We start from the raw sequence: 19,078 nt of genomic DNA, 5'->3' as shown, positions 1-19,078 counted from the left end.
GTTTTCCTTTGTTACTCAACAATAAAAAAACCACTCAGCTTCATCGTAACACAGTTCAAAGATATGTAGCGGCCACATCTCTTCTCATAAACACACTACCATCGTCTTAACTAGTTTATTTACATTCTCTATATTTATGTTTATATCTGTATTTTGTTGAGTTCTCGTATAAATCTATATCACAAATACAAGAAAAACCTCCCAAAAAAAAAAAAAAAAAAAACAAAACAAAACAAAACAAAACCAAACAAACTAAAAATCTCTAACAAATAAACTAAAACTTTAAAAAACAACTTTAAAACACAATTTATTTCTTCAACCATTTTGTAAGTGGTCCATTAAAAAAGCTTAATCGATTCTCCACAAATTCAAATTTCCATTTAAGAAAAAAATTCCCAACTTTTTAGAGCTTTAAAAACTCAAAACTGATCCATCAATTTACTCTGCAGTGGCATGCTCAGAAGTGGTCATAAACTAAGAGAAACTGTCACTGAAAAGATAAACTAATTGATCTGGCAAGCCCACCTATGTTTCACTATTCACGGAGGGACACAGGGACTGTGTATACACATGGCATATACACAAAGCAAACGAAAGATACCTATTCAGCGTAGCATTTTCACGACGCAAACGTCTCTAAGGGTATTGACATGCTTCATTCGATTCCCAATTTCATTTCAGAATGTACAGCGCGTCTTTAAAAAAAAAGTAAGCAGTCGATATTGGTGAAAATGTAATGGCCCACTGGGGTCGTGTCGTTCACTGCTCACCAGAATATAATGTGGGGTTTATTTGGGTTATTTTGGTGGGGCAATATAGGTGTGTAGATTGTGATTCGTATGTTTTGCGTTATTTTGGTTTCGATATAGTTCTGTGCAGGATTGTGATTTGGGCGTTTAAAATGTTAGTATTTTAATTGAAAAAATAAATTTAGTATTTTGAGAAAAGTTTTAGTTTAATGGTTATATTTTTTTTGCTTTGAAAGTTATGAAAATTTTGGTTATATTTTGAAAAAATCTGGTAAATATTTTTGTAAATCCAAGTAAAAGCTATCTAAATTTACAATTTTAAATGCTTTTGACGTTATGGAAATTTTGGTTATATTTTGAAAAAATCTGGTAAATATTTTTGTAAATCCAAGTAAAAGCTATCTAAATTCACAATTTTAAATGCTTTTGACGTTTTTTATCGCGCTGAACCCATTTCCACCGTAAAAAACATGATTCAAACAGTCTTTACAAAATTTATTGAAATTACCTAAATTCCAACTACTTTTGGTCTTCCTACCAATTCCTCCACTTCCACAGACGACTCCTTTTAAAAATTCTAAATCTCATACAATAAGAACCTGTAATTCTAACCCATAGCTATACAATTTCGAACAAAATATGCCAACCAAAAAAAACTTAAACTTTAAAGCATAGAATACACTAATAAATTCTAAATCTTATACAACACAAACATGTAATTCTAACCCATAGCTACAGAATTCGAACAAAATATGCCGAAAAAAACTTTAAAGCATAGAATACAATAATTGGAAAGGAAAGGTGGTGAGCGTTCACAGAAACCGTGTGACTCCTTCCTACACGTTATGTCACAGTCACAGTCAAAAGGATATGTAGCGTAGAGAAATTGCAAGGGATTTCGGAAAAGCAACACAGTATATAATAATATTGATAATATACGCATTCGCCATGAAGAAGAAGAATAATAATATTACCGGTAGATTCATCGTTTTTCTGGTTGATAGGTGTTTCCACATGTTTTGCGTGGAAAGTGGGGAGTTAAGGTTGGTTTGTCGTGTACCAACACAAAGCTCGTGGAAAGTACAACAAGATTCTCGCCCCTCTCCCTCTTGTGCTTTTTAAGCCACAGGCTATTGGCTAGACTGCATCAATCCCAGTTGTGAGATATCATTTTCTTCATCTCTACACTTTTCTGCAAGTGACACCTAATGCCCTTTTGTGTTCCCCCTTTCAGAAACCCAAAATTTGCGCCCCTTGTTGCCCCCAACGGCTATTTATCCCACCCTTCCAACTCTATTGTTTTTCCTACAGACAGATTGTGCAAATCCAATTGTCTTCAGATTCTTCACTTGTTACAGATTTTCGAGTACCTAGTAGCTAGCTCTCATGGCTCCTCGTCAATTGAAATCTGGTAAGCCTGAATTTTGAATTCCAGGAAGTCCCAAATTTGAGCTGCAAAGCTTTTTTTGCTTCATAAGAATCTGATGGACGTTGTCAATTATAGTTGGGTATATCTTACTGGATAACATTGTAATGAGATTTTGTAATTTTCAGATTTTTAAGTTCACACTCAGTCATATTGTTAATAGTTTTCTGAAGTGAATTATGTGATATTAGTTTGAAATAGTTTTCTGAAATGAATTATGTGTATTAGTTTGACATAGTTTCCTGAAGTGAATTATGTGTATTAATTTGAAATTTCCAATTATGTGTATTAATTTGAAATTTCCAATGTTTCGGCTAGACACTCCACCCAGTGTGCAAAACGAAACTATTAACAATTTTACAGATGTTAGATCATGCGTGAATACTAGATAGCTTCTTCATAATTTCATTTTTATTGCAATGTTTAGTGACTGCTTTAGGTGGGCGAGAGATAACATTATAAGAGGACAGCATGTCACTCAGTGATCATGAGCTTGATAGCTATAGATCATGATCTATGTGCCTTGACTCCAACAAGGGACCACTATATCCCGTTGCGAGGAACAGAGGCTTGAGAGCTGCGTTTATGTGCATTTACCCCTTTTTTGTTTTCCACGTGACTGCCACAGAACTGTGTTTTGCCGAGGGAAACACGACTTAGTATTGACCAGAAATCAGTTGTCACATGTGTTGATGAATCATATGCAAGAAAGTTGATAATTATGATAAGTCTAGGTTGACGAAGCTTCAATAATCTGGACTAGTACATTCCCAAATGAGGTTCAAGAAGCAAGTGCTTTCGTGTTTGTTTTTCTGCCCAAGACCAATCAAGAATTTAATTAAGATATCAAACCAAAAGGACTCAAGCTAAGTTTGTTTGACAATTAGTATAGAAGACCATAAAGAACCTTGCATACATTCAGGAACTGTAGTTCAATCAAGGGAGAAGCCAGTGCATTCTACAGCCCAAGCAAGGGCGGAGGTGATCCATCAATTAGGTGCATCAATGGTGCATTCAGTTTGGACACTAGCCAAAGGCTCCAAACTCATCTAAACCAGACTTGATGAATGCGTTGAGCTTCACAATCTAGATGCTTATGACCTGAGCTTATGTAAATTGCTTACATATCAATTTATCAAATATCTGAACTTGAGATATGCAATTTCCAGCCTTACAACCTAGGTCTACATGAAACCCAGGTTTAGTTGGATTTGGGCTTGTGGCAATGCTATTTGAAAAACAGAACGGCTGGCTGCAGTCTAGCAGTAGATGGGTGGGAATCTACCTCAACCGGCCCAGGTTTGATTCTCAGAGTATGCCACGTGGTTCAGCCTGAGAATCCCTAAAATGAACATGCAAGGAGATTGACTCGGTAATCTGGCCAAAATATGGGGGGTTCATGTTGCAAAAGAGAAAACCGCTAGTTTAAAAAAGGGTTCAGCAGCTTTGGTCATGTTAATTCACGTTATTTGACAAATTAATACTCAGCACATTCTCAACAATTCACTTTGTGGTGCTTTCTTTTTGTTCAGGTGTTTCTTCCAATTCTTCATCTCCTTCAGTGATTGTTATAGGTGGTGGTATAGCGGGGATAGCTGCTGCTCGTGCTCTTCAAAAAACCTCTTTTAAGGTGGGAACATTTTCCTGATATATCAGCATTTAACTCCTCTTGTAATTTTGTATTTTAAAATAAAATATTTGCTAGATCTGTTAGCTTCTTGATGCTGCTTTATTCATCGATGGTTGAATCTAGTGGAGTTCTGGCAGGTCTATTCTGGTGTGTAGTCATTAGTACATTACCATAGTAAGAACACTTGTGCTAAATGTTTACTGTTTTAATGTTCAGGTTACGGTATTGGAATCACAGGATAGAATAGGTGGACGCATCCGTACAGATTACTCCTTTGGATTCCCAGTTGACATGGGTGCCTCATGGTAAGCCAAGTAGTATTGAACCTATAAAGGCATACTTGGGCTTCTCACAATCTTACTTAATGCATCTCTAAATTTCTGCAGACTTCTATTTTTTGTTTGAAACGAACTGAAACATATATTATTATTGGCTGGAAAGCAAATTGTCTTCTCTCCACAGAGTACATAGAAAGCCATCATAACATCAACATAGCGTTTCTCCACTCCACTAACACAAGTACTTGTCATCATTGATGGTATAATTTTACACAGGCTACATGGTGCTTGTCAAAGAAATCCTCTTGCATCTCTGATTGGAAGATTAGAACTCCCATTGTATCGTACCAGTGGAGATGATTCAGTTTTATTTGATCATGATCTAGAGAGGTATGCTCCAAGAAATTAGATAATTTTTTCAAGTGTCTATCCATTTTCAACCCTTTGGAGAACCTGTGCTAAGACCAGAGACAGCCAGAAATAGAAGTGCTTGCCAATATTGTAGGATTGGTAGTGCCATGTTCTAAACTGTAACATTTTAAAGTTCTTTACTACCATGTTGGTTTGAGTCTAAAGAAATTTTCTAATGATTAATTATTTTAATCTTTGATTTTGCCAGTTAATCTTTGCACTCTGTTTTATAATTGTTGTGAATAGTCATTATATTCTTGAAAAAAAAGAGATCACCAGTCTTTTCCTCTTTCTCATTTAATATATGCATCCAACGAGTGGTGACGCATATTTCTATGCAGTTTGTGACACATCAAGCCTAACTTCTAAAATTTACTCCAATGATTTATGTACCTAAGTCTATGTTGCTATGGTGTTGACTTGGTTATCATTCATGGCATTATGGTTGCAGCTATGCCCTTTTTGACATGGATGGCCGTAAAGTTCCTCAGGAACTTGTAACTGAAGTTGGAGAGATATTTAAAATGCTTTTAGAAGAGGTGACAGTCTACTTATTGTGCTAAATTTCGTTTTTAATATTTTCGATCATATAACTCCAAGCTGTACTAAGGGAAGCTGCATTGATTGTTCCAGAGCAATAAAGTAATAGAAGACTTTGAGGAAGATATTTCCTTGCTGAAATCTTTCACAATTGTGTGGGAAAGACGCCCAGATTTAAGGTTGCCTTGTTTCAAATTTAGATGGTTTATATGTTACAGAGGCCTTGTTGTATCACAATGATAAGATGTATTGAGTATTTATTTTCCCCATTGGTTCCACAAATCCTAACTCCTTGAATCCTCCTCTTAGGTTAAATGGCCTTGCATACAAGGTGTTACAGTGGTACATGTGTAGAATGGAGGGTTGGTTTGCCACTGACATTGATAGCATATCTGCCAGAAGTTGGACTGAGGTGAGAGGTCACTTTGTAATGTCATTTTCCATGCTATCTTGTCTTGAAAATGTAATCAGGATCTGATCTAACTACAATTTAGAAGTGCAGGAAGAGCTACTTGATGGAGGACATGGGCTTATGGTACGAGGGTATTACCCTGTTATACAGGCTCTTTCTAAAGGTCTTGACATCCGTCTTAAGCACAGGTGTATTTCACTTTCTCAAGAAGACCTCAAGTGTGCTCTAGTTGTCGATCAGGGGGGAGGTTGATTATCCAGGTTTTGACAGTGATTTCTTTTGCAGGGTTACCAAAGTTATCCGCAGATATAATGGTGTAAAAGTTGTCACTGATGATGGAAAACTCTTTATAGCTGATGCTGTCGTCATTGCTCTTCCTCTTGGTGTGCTAAAAGCAAACTTGGTAAAATTTGAGCCACAATTGCCAAAGTGGAAAGAAGCAGCAATTGCAGATTTAGGGGTTGGAAATGAGAACAAGATTGCTTTATTCTTCAATGAAGTATGCTGGCCAAATGTTGAATTCTTGGGGATTGTTGCACCTACTACATATGGCTGTAGCTACTTTTTAAACCTGCACAAAGCAACTGGACAACCTGTTCTTGTGTACATGCCTGCAGGAAGGCTTGCAGATGACATAGAAAAGATGTCTGATGCAGAAGCTGTTAACTTTGCAATGTTGCAGCTAAAGAAAATTCTGCCTCATGTATCACAACCAGTAAGTTGATACTCATTGCAAATTTATCTTAGCTAATTTTTAATTTCTCAATTTATTTATGATCATTCTTTCCATGAACATGATCTAAGTTGCCCAATTGTTAACTCTTAGCCTTATCTCTTTTTTCTTTTCACAGATACGATCTTTAGTGTCACACTGGGGTACAGACATAAATTCCCTTGGATGTTACAGCCATGATACAGTGGGCAAGCCACATGATCTTTATGAACGCATGCGTATTCCTGTGGATAATTTATTTTTTGCAGGGGAAGCTACAAGCACAAATTTTCCAGGTATGGTGCATGGAGCTTTTGCCACAGGGATACTAGCTGCTGGGGAATGTAGGAGGCATCTTTTGGAAAAATACAGTGATCTGAACTTGTTTCAACCTGTAATGGGGGAGGAGCTAATAACCGAGCCAACACCTTTGCTAATATCAAGAATGTGAATATGAGTGGATCATATGTACTGTAGCTATAGAAGAAGTCATGATTTGCTCCCGTCAGAAAGCTTTTGTAAATAGTATACTTGGAATTTTGCAGGATCATGCATTTTCCTGGCATGTTAGAGCCTAGAGGCCCTAATATTTATCCATTGCCTAAGCTATGCAAATGCAATTTTGCAGGTCCAGTAAACGTTATACTTTCAATTACTGTACTTTATTGTGCAATTGAGCTATTGTTACCATAGAGGAGAATCTAAAGAAGCTTTGGGATGCAAGTTCCCCAGGCTGATGTGTTAGCATCCTCCCTCTCTGTAGTGCTAACATAGTTGACAATTTCAGTGTCATTCTTTGTTGGCTGTCTTTGGCTCATGGTTGTGATCTATGTGATTTCCATAATAGCATGTCATAATAGCATGCCATATTCCCATGATTAGGATTTAGTACCATATTAATACTCTCTGCCTTATATACGTTAGGTGAGAGAGAAGTATTCTCTGTTGTCATATAGCTGGCTGACAGCCAGTTTATATATAAATCTTATTATTGTATCATCTCCATATAAATTGCTATTTCCCAGGCTTGTGCCTATACTTATACGTTGCAATCTTAAGAAGTATAATTAGTAATGACTTTGTTTGACATTTTTTTATTCATCCCCTTTGATTTTGCTATAGAAGAATATTCCAATATTTCACTCTTCTCTTGATTTTTCCCAATGTAAAAATTGCAATTTCTATTTCATAATGAAAAGGAAAGCACATTTTAGAAATGCTGAGTGCACACAAAAATTGTTCTTCACAAGGCATCAAAGCCTTTCAGAAATTTAAAAATCACCGAGTCCTGGAGAACCACTAGCCCTGACGGCATACTGTCCTGATATTATAAAAAATAACAGCATTAAGTAGTCTAACTGAGTGAATAATTATCTTAAGAAGCGAAGAAAGTGATGACTTGGAGAATATACAGTACTTTCAATAACATATCATAGCAGGGAAAGATACACCATGTTCCCATATATATAAACAAGGCTAGAAGCCACAAAAAGCGATCATCACAGCTGAAAAGAAAACTAGATCAGAACTGGAAATGAATTCAAAATCTGCATGAACATCTGTATAAACTAAATGAGAACTGAAATGTTGAAACCTGGGCAGGAAATGACTTCAAGATTTCCATGAACAGCTGCATAAACTGGGCTGGAAATAACTTCAAGATCTCCATGAACAGCTGCATAAGCTAGAACAGAACTCAAATTTAAGGAACCTGTGCATGTATAGGCCTTCAGATCACTGGAAACTTCTCATCTTCCCTATCTTCTACTTCCACAACAATACCAGCATCAACAATCAAAGACTCTGTTGATAATGATTCAGCCTGCATATTAAGTTCTTCTAAATCACGCAGTTTGAGATCAAGTTTGGGTTAGGTTTGGTTCGAGTTTGAATTCTTTGATGAGGTTCACCATTAGTTTCATCTATACACATTTTCTATGTATACATCTATTAACTTTAAAATTAAATATAGCATAAAATTGTAAAAACTCAACATCAATAAACATAAAAAATGCTATCATGCACTTGGAAACTGAAAGGATAGATTACAAGCTTGAGTTATGACATGAGGTTATGAGCTAGAGCTATGGACTTGTCAACGGAAATGAGGTTCACCAAACCTCAAAATTTTTTTTAGGTTTGTCAAATTTTGAAAAGGTTGAAGTTTGGTTAACCTTGTGACATAGAAGTTCTCTATAAACATGAGAATAAGAAACAGAAACTGGCCAAGTTTCAATTTGTTTGATGTGATCACATAAAGGAGAAAGAAGCAAATTTCTAACCACAATTCTCCCTATCATCCAGTTGATAACAGGAAAGGAATCACAAAAGATTTGCAAGTGAGATACATTTCTACTTACAGAAAATTTAAGCAGAAGCAACAAGGATGACAATTCAGCAAAGTTGTTGGAAATTGGAACCATTCCCTAACCCTGCTTTGAAACTTATAAAATGAGTGTTATAAAAGACTAATATGCCATCAGCACAACCAAAACCTGGATCACCTTGCAAGGCACCATCAAAGAACTTCCATGCTGGAAATTTGTCTATCATTAAGTTCTCTATCTGTCTAGCATGCTTAACCTTGATGGGAGACCAAATGTCATGGTAGGTGAATCTAATTTGGGAGATCCCTTGAAGGACAGGACAGATTTCTCTTGGATGAGGGTTGCAATTTTGGCTCACCAGATTGCCCAGGAAACAACACAAGGTAGGGTTCTATGCTCTTTTAAATCTTTATGTTCAAACCAGACACTCAGGCATGCCTTCACAGTAAAACATCCCAATTTGAGGCCTTGTTGAACAAGAACAGCCACAAGAAAAGGAGAGTCTTCATGGGGGCTTTGTTCTTCCAAATTGACTTCCACCACCATAATCTACCGCCTTAAGCCTCCTCCACGAACATGGCTTCATATCCAAGTTAATCTGTGTATTTCCCTGAGTCCAGGTTTTTTGACTGCACCAAGTGATCCTCTTCATCTCTGATTCTTATGTGACTCTATTGCAAGCTTCTAACAAAAGCTTCCCAACTAGCAGCTGAATCACCTAATCTGAACATGATTGTGGACTTCCAGCCTTAAGACCAGATGGAAACTGTTAAAGGATAAGCTGCAGATGCCTTGAATTTGCTGTGTCAGTCAGCTTTATTGGTAATCTGTTAGAATCACCTCCTCCAACCCATGGATCAGTGGCCAGCCCCAATTTGAACTTTGGAGTCTGGACTCTGGACCCATTCCCAACCTTCCAAGCCAGCTAGTTTCCAATTAGAGGAAAGGAAAGAACTATGGCCTTCCATCTGATTGACATATTGCAGAGGTTTTTTGTAGGCATTCTTATTCAATCCTCGAATCGAAGATGATAAATATATTTTTGCAGAACCACCTGTTTACACAACCCTTCATGAACAAACAACCACCGTAGGCTCATGGAAAACAGCACTTTCCCAAAAGAGTGAATGTTTTTCATACCCCAGCCCACTTCCTCTTTAGGTTTTGCAAGCCATTTGACTAACGGAATACCTTGTCTCTCCTTGTTACCAGACATGTGCATAAATTCATGCATTTTTTAAAAGCTTGAAATGCAATGAGAGTAAATGCTTCAGAAAGTAAAATACTTTTAAGTTTACCATAAACCATAGAGAATTTATTGCTAGTGTACAATAATGTTGCATTGATGACTTCCATTCTTGAGACCAAACCTTCTAGCTTTGAGGAGGCTAATTCACAGCAACAATGGAGTGATGCATGATATAGTATAACTCCATTCTCAAGAGTAATGTTTGAAGCATGATCGTTAGAGTGTTCCACCACACTAGCACAATGAAGAACGAGAAAGTAGAGCTTACAAAGGGTTTTAGGGAAAATCAAGAAATCTTGGAGAAGGGGAAAAGAGAGAAGACCACTAGATTAATTAGGGTTTTACTCTTAATTAGTTAAACAAGAATCATGCTTTTTAGATCATGATTTTCCAAGTTGAATCAAATTGGTCTCCAGAGCTTGTTGAATCAAAGCTTGCAGATTCAAACTTGCATTGACTAAGTTTGACTCTATCAAATGAGTCACGCTTGCAATTTTAGTATCGATCATGATTTCAGATCAGAAGTGAAGGACAGATTGTGCCAATTTGGCAATTTGTCTATAAAAGCAATTTTTTGTGGGTTTTCTCTCATTATTTTGCATGTTTGAGGTAGTTTCCTCTTTACCAATGGACTGCAAGTGACAAACAGAGCTAAAGGAGGACAAAGAATCCATCTAAGGCCATCCACCAATGTTGTTGGACATTTATGTGTATATCTTTAACTTTTTAGTAATTGCCAAGTTTTTCCCAATTTATTCCCAATTGGATTCAAACTCTTCACACTTTTGCCTCGCTAATTCTTGCATTGGTTGTCCTTTACATGGGTGGATGCAAAGCCAACATTCTTAAATGACATGATTGAGGAAGAGGTTGTTGAGTTTATAGGAGTTATTCAACTTTCAAACATGCACGACAAGAAATGCAAGAAATACACAAAACTGAAAATTAAATCACACATTAACACAAGGGGATTTTTACATGGTAAAACCTTGACAGTGTGTCAAGGAAACATCCACGGGGCAAGGGATTGGAAACTTCTATTAATCAAGAATGAATCTCCATCATACAAGCCTCTCGAACCATCCCAATTAATATGGTATTTTCCTCCGTTACATAACTCCTTGTTATGAATCCTGTTATAAAAACTAACTGACAGTAATTAACAAATTTTACTCATAATTACATTTTGTTGTCATATTTCAACAAACTCCACCTTGACAACAATTTTCCTAATCCCTTGCCCATGCCCATTCATCATCTCTTCTGCAAGCCAAGAGAAGCCAAACACCATCGCAACTTCTCTACTGTAATTGGCTTCGTGAATATGTCTGCACAATTCTCTCGCATATGGACCTTCTTGAGAGCTACTTTTCTGCCATCGATCACATGTCTCAGAAAATGATACCTTACATCAATGTGCTTGGTCTTGCTGTGATAAGCTGGATTTGTAGCCAAGTGAATAGCACTCCCACTGTCACAGAATACATTCACTTTCTCCTGCGTGCTTCCAATTTCATCAAGTAGACCCTTTAACCAGATTGCTTCTTCACTGGCATCTGAAGCAACTATATATTTTGGTTCAGTAGTGGACAAAGCAATTGTTTCTTGAAGCTTTGACATCCAAATAATTGCTCCACCTGCAAGAGTAAAGACATAAACTGTAGTAGATCTCCTTTTGTCCAAATCACCTACATAACCAGCATCCACATATCCACAGACTGATCCTTCACTACCTTTAAAGATGATGCAATGGTCACTTGTGCCTCTTAAATACCAAAGCACCCATTTCACTGCTTGCCAATGTTGTTCACCTAGATTTTCCATGAACCTGCTAACAACTCCAACTGCATGTGAAATGTCAGGTCTTGTAAATACCATCACATACATTAAGTTGCCTACAAGATTAGCATATGGTACACAAGACATATACTGCTTTTCTTCATCAATTCTAGGACTCAAAACCGAAGAAAGCTTAAAATGGGAAGCTAATGGAACATTAACATTTTTCATACTGTTCATACTGAACTTTTCAAGTACTCTTTCCACATACTTTTGTTGTGATAACCAAAGATTACCATTTTTCCTGTCTCTGTATATCTCCATGCCAAAGATATGTTTTGCTACTCCAAGATCCTTCATATCAAACGTCCTAGAGAGTTGAGCCTTTAACATGTTGATCTCTTCTATGCTTTTGCTTGCAATAAGCAAATCGTCAACATACAAAACTAAGATAATGAATATGCCATTGAAACTCTTTAAGTATACACAATGATCATACTCACTTATAATAAAGTTCTAGCTCACCATGAAGGAGTCAAACTTCTTGTACCATTGCCTTGGAGACGCCTCAGGCCATACAATGATTTCCTGAGCTTGCAAACTAATCTTCTGTTGCAACCTTGTACAAAACCTTATGGTTGTTCCATATATATCTTTTCATCCAAATCACCATGTAGAAAATTTGTTTTAACATCTAACCTAGGAAACTGGATTCGTCCTAAACCCCCTGCGAATCCCGAATCCGGCGAATCCGACACGATTCGGTCCGGATTCGTGTCCAAATCACAGGACACGTCGTGTCCGAGGGCGTGTCGCGATTTTCAGGGGTGTGTCGCGATTTTAGGACACGTGTCCGGTTTCCAAGACTCGCTAAGCTCAGCGCGGGTATGAAGAGGGCGTGTTTGCTCATTAATATTTTCATTTGGTAAGTGATTTGTGCTGTTGCAGCAAGGAGTAGAGCATTTTGGCAGCTTCATAATCAAGTCTAGGCCCTAGTATTGATATGCTATTCATGGTAATGTTAAATTCTTAAAGTAAAAGTGACATTCTCCTTAATCTTCATTTTCATCCTTTTACTTAAATTTTTAACATTACCATGAAATGACTCAGGATGTTTGAGAGTGGTTCCGGCCTCATTGGATTTCATATGGAGAAAGTAGAATTTTAGATTTCATTCAAAATCCAGCAGACTTATCAGTTTTTCAGGATTTTAGGATTGGGGGATTGCAATGTTTCCATTGAATTTTGTCATGTATTAGGGTATGGAACTCGTATTTAATCAAGAGCACCAAACCAAGAGCTTCTGAATATGTCGCTCCCGCTCCCCGCTTTCGCTCCCGCTCCCAAGTAACACTGTTCCTGATGATATGGGTCTGGACACCATTGTTGAGTTGGCATTGGCCAACATGGATCTCAATGATCCAGTGCTAGAGCCTGTTAAATTTGATGACTTAGAGGGGTCAGCCTCCATACCAGCAGATGCAAAGGCGACTATGGATACAGGGGAGGAGGAGGATGTAGAGGAGAGCAGTGGGGACCATGATGATGGGGACAGTGATGCTGATTCTGATGCTGATTGATGCCTTGAGGCTTGTATACCTGTAGTTGTTTTATATTTTCTATTTCTATTTGCCATTGGCATTGCACCAACACTACCTATGTAACACATTTTGATTTGATGACTTAATGAGAAAACTACAGTTGTCAGTGTGTTTATCTTACTATCTTGTAGTTGTAAGTTGTCTTTCAGTTATGAATTATGAATCATGATTTAAATTTTTAATAGATTTATCATTTATGTGACCAGTACCACTGACATTTATTTGAATTTTGTATGTACTATGCATGCTAATAGCTATAGATGAAGATCTATGTTTGAAATCAATAAATTTGTATCATTAATTAAAATTTGTGTAAGAAATATGATAATATCTAATTTTTAATATATATATATATATATATATATATATATATATATATATATATATATATTTAATAAAATAAAATAATATAAAACATGTCCTGTTCCGGGGGGTCAGCGTGTCCCGAATCCGACACCACGAATCCCGAATCCTACGTGTCCCGAATCCCCGTGTCAGGTGACTTAGCATCTAACTATTCTAACTCAAGGTTAAGTAATGCAATTAGTACCAACACAGTACAAATAGAAACAAGTTTTACAACTGGTGAAAAAAATCTCATGAAAGTCAATACCTTCAACCTGAGAATACCCTTTTGCTACCAGCCTCGCCTTATACCTTTCAATACTTCCATCAACTTTTCGTTTCAATTTGAAGACCCATTTGCATCCAACAACACTTCTCCCTTCAGGAAGTTCTACAAGATTGCAGGTATTGTTCTTGGCTAAGGAATTCATTTCTTCTTCCATATCCTTTTTCCATTTTTCGCTATCCGTACCATCCACTGCTTTCTGATAACAAGAAGGTTCCCCATCTTCAGTAATCAATGCAAAAGATGAAGCAGAATCTTCATACCTTTTGGGTGTTTTTCTTTCCCTTGTAGACCTTCCTAGAGTGATTGGTTGTTGCACTGATTCTGAAACTTCAACAGTTTCTTTCGCATCTTCTTCACCTTTTCCTCCAAAAGTCTCTCCTTCCTTTCGACTTTCGGAAAAAGGTCTAGCCTCCAACTAAATTCGCTGATTTGGCAATACCTGTTCTTGTTCAATTCTTTCAATGTCTGATTTTAAAAGAGAAGATTCATCAAATGCTACATCTCTAATCTTCCCCTTGTCCACGATTGTCACTAATATTTTTATGGAAGACTTTGAATCCAAAGCTTTGGCTTCAGCCCATCTCTTGCCCAAGCTATGGAAAAGATTTGTGGATGACACTGGTGTCATATGGTCCCATGGCCAAGATGAGTTAAATCAGTTTTTCCAGCATCTCAACAATCAATCTTCTTCCATAAAGTTTACTATGGAGCAAGAAGTTGATGGGTGCCTGCCTTTCCTGGATGTTCTCATTTCAAAGAATGATGACAGTTCTTTCTCCCACCAGGTGTTTCGAAAGAAAACTCATACTGAGCAGTATCTTCATGCCAACTCTCACCATTTCCCTGCTCAGAAGTTGGGTGTTCTCAACACGCTAGCTACTCGTGCGCTGAGAATTTCTGACGAAAAGAACCTTGATAAAGAGAAAGCCCATCTGCTTAATGTTTTTTCTAATAATGGATATAGTAGGCACCAGGGTCTAAGAGCTTTCCTTAAAGCTAGCAGAGGTCCCAAGGTTAAGAAAGACCCTAAAGATCGAATCTCTGGGGTGCATCTCCCTTTCATCCAAGGGACCACTGACAAGATTGCGAGAATCCTTAAGAAGCATAATGTTCCCTCAACCTTTAGACCCCTTAACACTATTCGTAGCTCCCTAAGATCTGTAAAAGACCCTGTTGACCCCAAGGACATGAAAGGTGTTTATGTCATTCCATGTTCTTGTGGGACCCCCTATGTTGGTGAAACTGGGTGCTCTATTTATCAGAGGATTCATGAGCACGCAGCCGACATCAAGCATGGGAGGACAAGGTCTTCAGCCTTGGCAGAGCACACAGAGAAAACTAAGCATCATATATGTATTGAGGAGGCCCAGGTTATTGCTAAGATTGCTCCTTTTCATCACCGAAAGTTTAGGGAGGCCATAGAAATTGAAAGGAGATCGAGCAATCTCAACAGGGATGACGACTAGAAGATTAGCAGTTGTTGGATCCCTGCCCTTTCCTCTTAACCCCCCCTTTTCCCCCTGTCATTGTTTTCTTTTCTGATTTTTCCCTCTTCTTCTGGATTGTTTGGATTTCCCCTTTCTTTTGGATTGTTGTTTGGTACTCTTTCCTTTTATTATTCACCTATTTATTCCTAAGTTATTTAATTTTTAATTGAAATTATTAGGATTATGGAACCTTCCTTATTATGTTCTTAATTTTTAGATTTTACTAAATAATAATAATTAGGTTAAAAAAAATAGTTGTCTTGTAGATAACATTTTAACTAATTCACTGATTATTTGGTATACATTTAAGTTTAATTCTTAATATAATTAGTAACCTATTCAGTTGATATAAATAGTTTAAACACATTATCTGATGAATTAATTAATTAATAAACTTTAGATTTTTATCATATATAAGTATTTATGTGAATTTATATACATTTTAGGTGGTATTAAAAAAAGGATAATACATATATGATCACATATACATAGACGTAGTAATCAAACTCATTATTTAACTTATTATCTATTTAATTAATATTTTATAAGATTCCCTACAACATTATGGGTTTAGTTGTAGTTATATGAAGATAAATAAGCAAGTTAACCGACTATTTCATTATTTAATTAATATTTATATTTTTATCCTAGTAATTAACTTGTTAGCATCAATATGAATTTATTGAGTTGAAAAAATATAATGCTTAATTACATTTAAATAAACTTTGCAATCATATAAACTTATTAGTTAACTTAATATTTATTTCATCCTATAATATTCCCTATAGTATTTAAGAGAATAATAAATTATTTTATCTTTTATTTATTTACGTATAGATTTTAATAAAATAAATCTAACAAATTAACTAATTTATTGATTAAATATCTAATTCTTCCCTAAATCTTGATCGGGTCAAATATAGTTGTTGCCCAGTCAATTATAACTATTCCCTTTGGTCAAATTGGTTGTTTCTTTCTAGCCGTTGGAATGCTCGCTCTCTCTACACTTGATAATGATCACAAAAGCCTTAATTTTATAGCAGTTATTCAACATTCAAACATGCACGGAAAGAAGTGCAAGAAATACACAAAACTGAAAATTAAATCAAACATTAACACAAGGTGATTTTTACGTGTCAAGGAAACATCCATGGGGCAAGAGATTGGAAACTTCTATTAATCAAGAATGAATCTCCATCATACAAGCCTTTCAGGCCAACCCAATTAATATAGGTTTTTCCTCCATTACATAACTCCTTCTCGTTATAAATCCCATTATAAAAACTCACTGACAGTTATTAACAAATTTTACTCATAATTACATTTTGTTGTCATATTTCAACAGAGGTGTACATAAAGCAGCCAAGAGGTTTTGAGACCCATGTTTGCAAGTTGAAGAAAGTCTTTTATAACCAAGCAGAGCATGGTTTTCCAAAATTGATGGTCATGTTTGCAAGTTGAAGAAAGTCTTTTATAAGCCAGCAGAGCATGATTTTCCAAAATTGATGGTCATGCATGTAGATGACCTTATACAAGAAACTCTAACCAGCACATTCATGGTATAAAAGGAATTCGCCAGTGAGTTTGAAATTAAGGACACTGCTCCACTACACTATTTTTGGGATTAGACATTTGTCAAAGTTGCAGGTTAAGTCTTCCTTGGGCAAGGTAAGTATACTTCGGAGATTCTGGAGAGGTTTCAGATTGGTTGGAAAATGAGATTATGTCTACTCCTACGGTTCTAAATTTGATATTGATTTGTGATAAGGATTAAGATTGGGTTGATCTTACTCGGGTTGCTTATGATCCTTGTGAATCGTAGGTCAAAGATATGCTATGCAATTAATACGTTGAGTTATGGTAGAGCCTCGACAGTGTCAGTGTAAAGGTGGTAAGCATTTTCGCAAACACTTTGTAAGGAAATATTCATTATGGTATGCGGTATGCAGTAGGTGGTGAGTTGTTGCCGTATCGATTTGTTGCCTCAGATTGCGTAGGAGATTCTAGTACACATAAGAGCACTTCTGGCTACTATTTCAGATTGGGTAGAACTATGACTTTTTGGTCCAACCAGAAACAAAAGGCAATTTCCCAATTTCCCTCAATTGAACAAAAGCAGAGGTATATTGCAGATGCTTCAAGGAGTTGTGAAGCAATTTTTCAAGTTGATCATAGAGTTGACCGGTGAGATGCTAGAGCCCAACGTTATTAATCAGAGTTGCATTAAGGTTTTTGAGAATTTCGTCTTCCAAAATTCATCCAAGCACTTTGAGATTCAGCATCATTTTCTAAGAGCAATGCTTCTGGATTTCATTCCCACAGATTCACAAGTTGCCAATATTTTGATGAAGCCCCTAACGAAGGGGAAGTTCAAAATGCTGAGAGACAAGCTTGCTTTGATGGAGACCACGTTCCATACAAAGGGGAAATGTTAGTTTTTGCTTCTCCAGCTCCGTATGTTAGTTTTTTGTTTCTACAGCTATGTTCTATAGAAATTTCCTACCAAGGAAGTATTTTTGTTGCCTGAAAACTTCCTTGTATACAAATGTGTATAGTTTCAGCAATCTCATCTAATTCTTGATACTTGCTCTGTTATGTTCTCTAGTGTGCGAGTATTAACATTGTTGGTACTGTACTCATATCATTTTGCAAGTTTCACAGAATCATGTCTAAGTTAAATCTACGGAATCAGATCTGCACATTATGAATTCAAACTTTAACATAATTCAAAATTGAGAACTCCTTATTACTCTGTAATGGTTCTCCTACAACGTGGGAAAGTATATCTGCAAAATTGAATTGCCCCTAGTATTTCCCAACTCAACTTTTAAAGAATTAAACAGAACAGTAGGAGCATAAAATGCGAAAAAGCTAGAAATGAAAACCAAGTACAATAGCATGATCGAAGGGTCGTGTACAGACCTAAAATAAATCTCCCACGCATGTGCGCCTCTGTTTATGCTGGGAAATGTAAGATCCTCTGCAATTTATTTCCCACCACTTTCTGTTGCATGGAAGCTTCTGCCTTACAAAATTTAGTTCTCACAGAAGCTTCTAATGAACAGTTTTTATTCCTTTTTTTCTCAGAGTTCTGCGTCAAGTGTGAAATTGGCCCTTGAACTGTGTGACCACATGGGCTCATGTGTTCCCGGTGTGCAATGTTCTCGAATCGTGCACTACCTCCTGTCTGAATAGCGAATATTAACCGTTTATATTTTTGATTAAGAGCAATCGATTCACAGAGTGCTAGGGGTTTTGGAAGCTTGTTCATCTCAATTGATGGATTCTTCGTCCGAGGGCTCCGCTGCGTCTCTTTAGAATGTTGGAGTCACTCCTCCGAAGGTCGCAGAATCTCAGCGCGTTATTTATATATGTTATGTTGTACTATCCTAGCTTTATATTAAAGGGCTAACAACGATAAAGTATAATATATATATAAAAGTTTTAATTAAGAATATTTTTACTTATTTTATTTTGGAGATTTTTCCTACATCAAAATACTTACTTCATTATATATCTCATATTACTCTTATAAAAAACATTATAAAATTTAAATTAAACCATAATTTTATTTTAAATTATTATTATTAAAATAATTAATATATGAGTTAAATATATTTACGGGTCTTGGATAGATGTGGATCTGGTACTCTGTTCGTAAAATAAAATTATGGTTTATATATATATATATATATATATATATATGAGTTAAATATATATCCATTTTTTTAAACATGTAACAATATTCTTAATCATGGAAATTTTTAATTTGTAAATAGCACTATGAGTTAAATATATATCCATTTTTTAAAACAGTTAACATTATTCTTAACCATGGAAATT

The 19,078-nt window shown here is 36.3% G+C and overlaps 1 protein-coding gene and 1 long non-coding RNA gene across 5 annotated transcripts; one reads left to right on the top strand and one right to left on the bottom strand.

The window, feature by feature from the left end:
* Positions 1 to 1,891: 1,891 nt before the first annotated feature.
* Positions 1,892 to 7,196, top strand: LOC149223059 (polyamine oxidase 2-like). 3 transcript variants are annotated; one of them, XM_089385737.1, is made up of 10 exons: positions 1,892 to 2,160; positions 3,750 to 3,805; positions 4,022 to 4,110; positions 4,360 to 4,473; positions 4,946 to 5,033; positions 5,128 to 5,213; positions 5,344 to 5,446; positions 5,537 to 5,634; positions 5,732 to 6,161; positions 6,298 to 7,196. In XM_089385737.1, exons 1-10 carry the CDS (start codon positions 2,136 to 2,138, stop codon positions 6,607 to 6,609), a joined length of 1,401 nt encoding a protein of 466 aa, XP_089241863.1. In that variant the 5' UTR covers positions 1,892 to 2,135; the 3' UTR covers positions 6,610 to 7,196. The 3 variants fall into 3 exon arrangements, with proteins under 3 accessions (XP_089241863.1, XP_089241864.1, XP_089241862.1); XM_089385736.1 differs by having other exon boundaries at positions 1,893 to 2,160; positions 3,708 to 3,805; XM_089385738.1 differs by lacking the exon at positions 4,360 to 4,473 and having other exon boundaries at positions 3,708 to 3,805.
* A 133-nt stretch (positions 7,197 to 7,329) lies between these two features.
* LOC149223058 (uncharacterized) lies at positions 7,330 to 18,588 on the bottom strand. Of its 2 annotated transcripts, XR_016249458.1 has the most exons (3): positions 18,158 to 18,588; positions 7,753 to 7,869; positions 7,330 to 7,663 (listed from the first exon to the last, which is right to left on the bottom strand). It is a non-coding gene; the product is annotated as an uncharacterized LOC149223058 (long non-coding RNA). The 2 variants fall into 2 exon arrangements; XR_016249459.1 differs by lacking the exon at positions 7,330 to 7,663 and having other exon boundaries at positions 7,790 to 7,842.
* Between the last annotated feature and the right edge of the window lie 490 nt (positions 18,589 to 19,078).

Source organism: Pinus tabuliformis, chromosome Q (assembly GCF_031772625.1).
Source record: "Pinus tabuliformis cultivar Carrire ecotype Pingquan chromosome Q, CPIR1, whole genome shotgun sequence".
In the NCBI taxonomy this organism is placed as follows: domain Eukaryota; kingdom Viridiplantae; phylum Streptophyta; class Pinopsida; order Pinales; family Pinaceae; genus Pinus; species Pinus tabuliformis.
The sequence above is the reverse complement of the archived record's forward strand: the minus strand, read 5'-3'. Positions and strand labels throughout refer to the sequence as shown.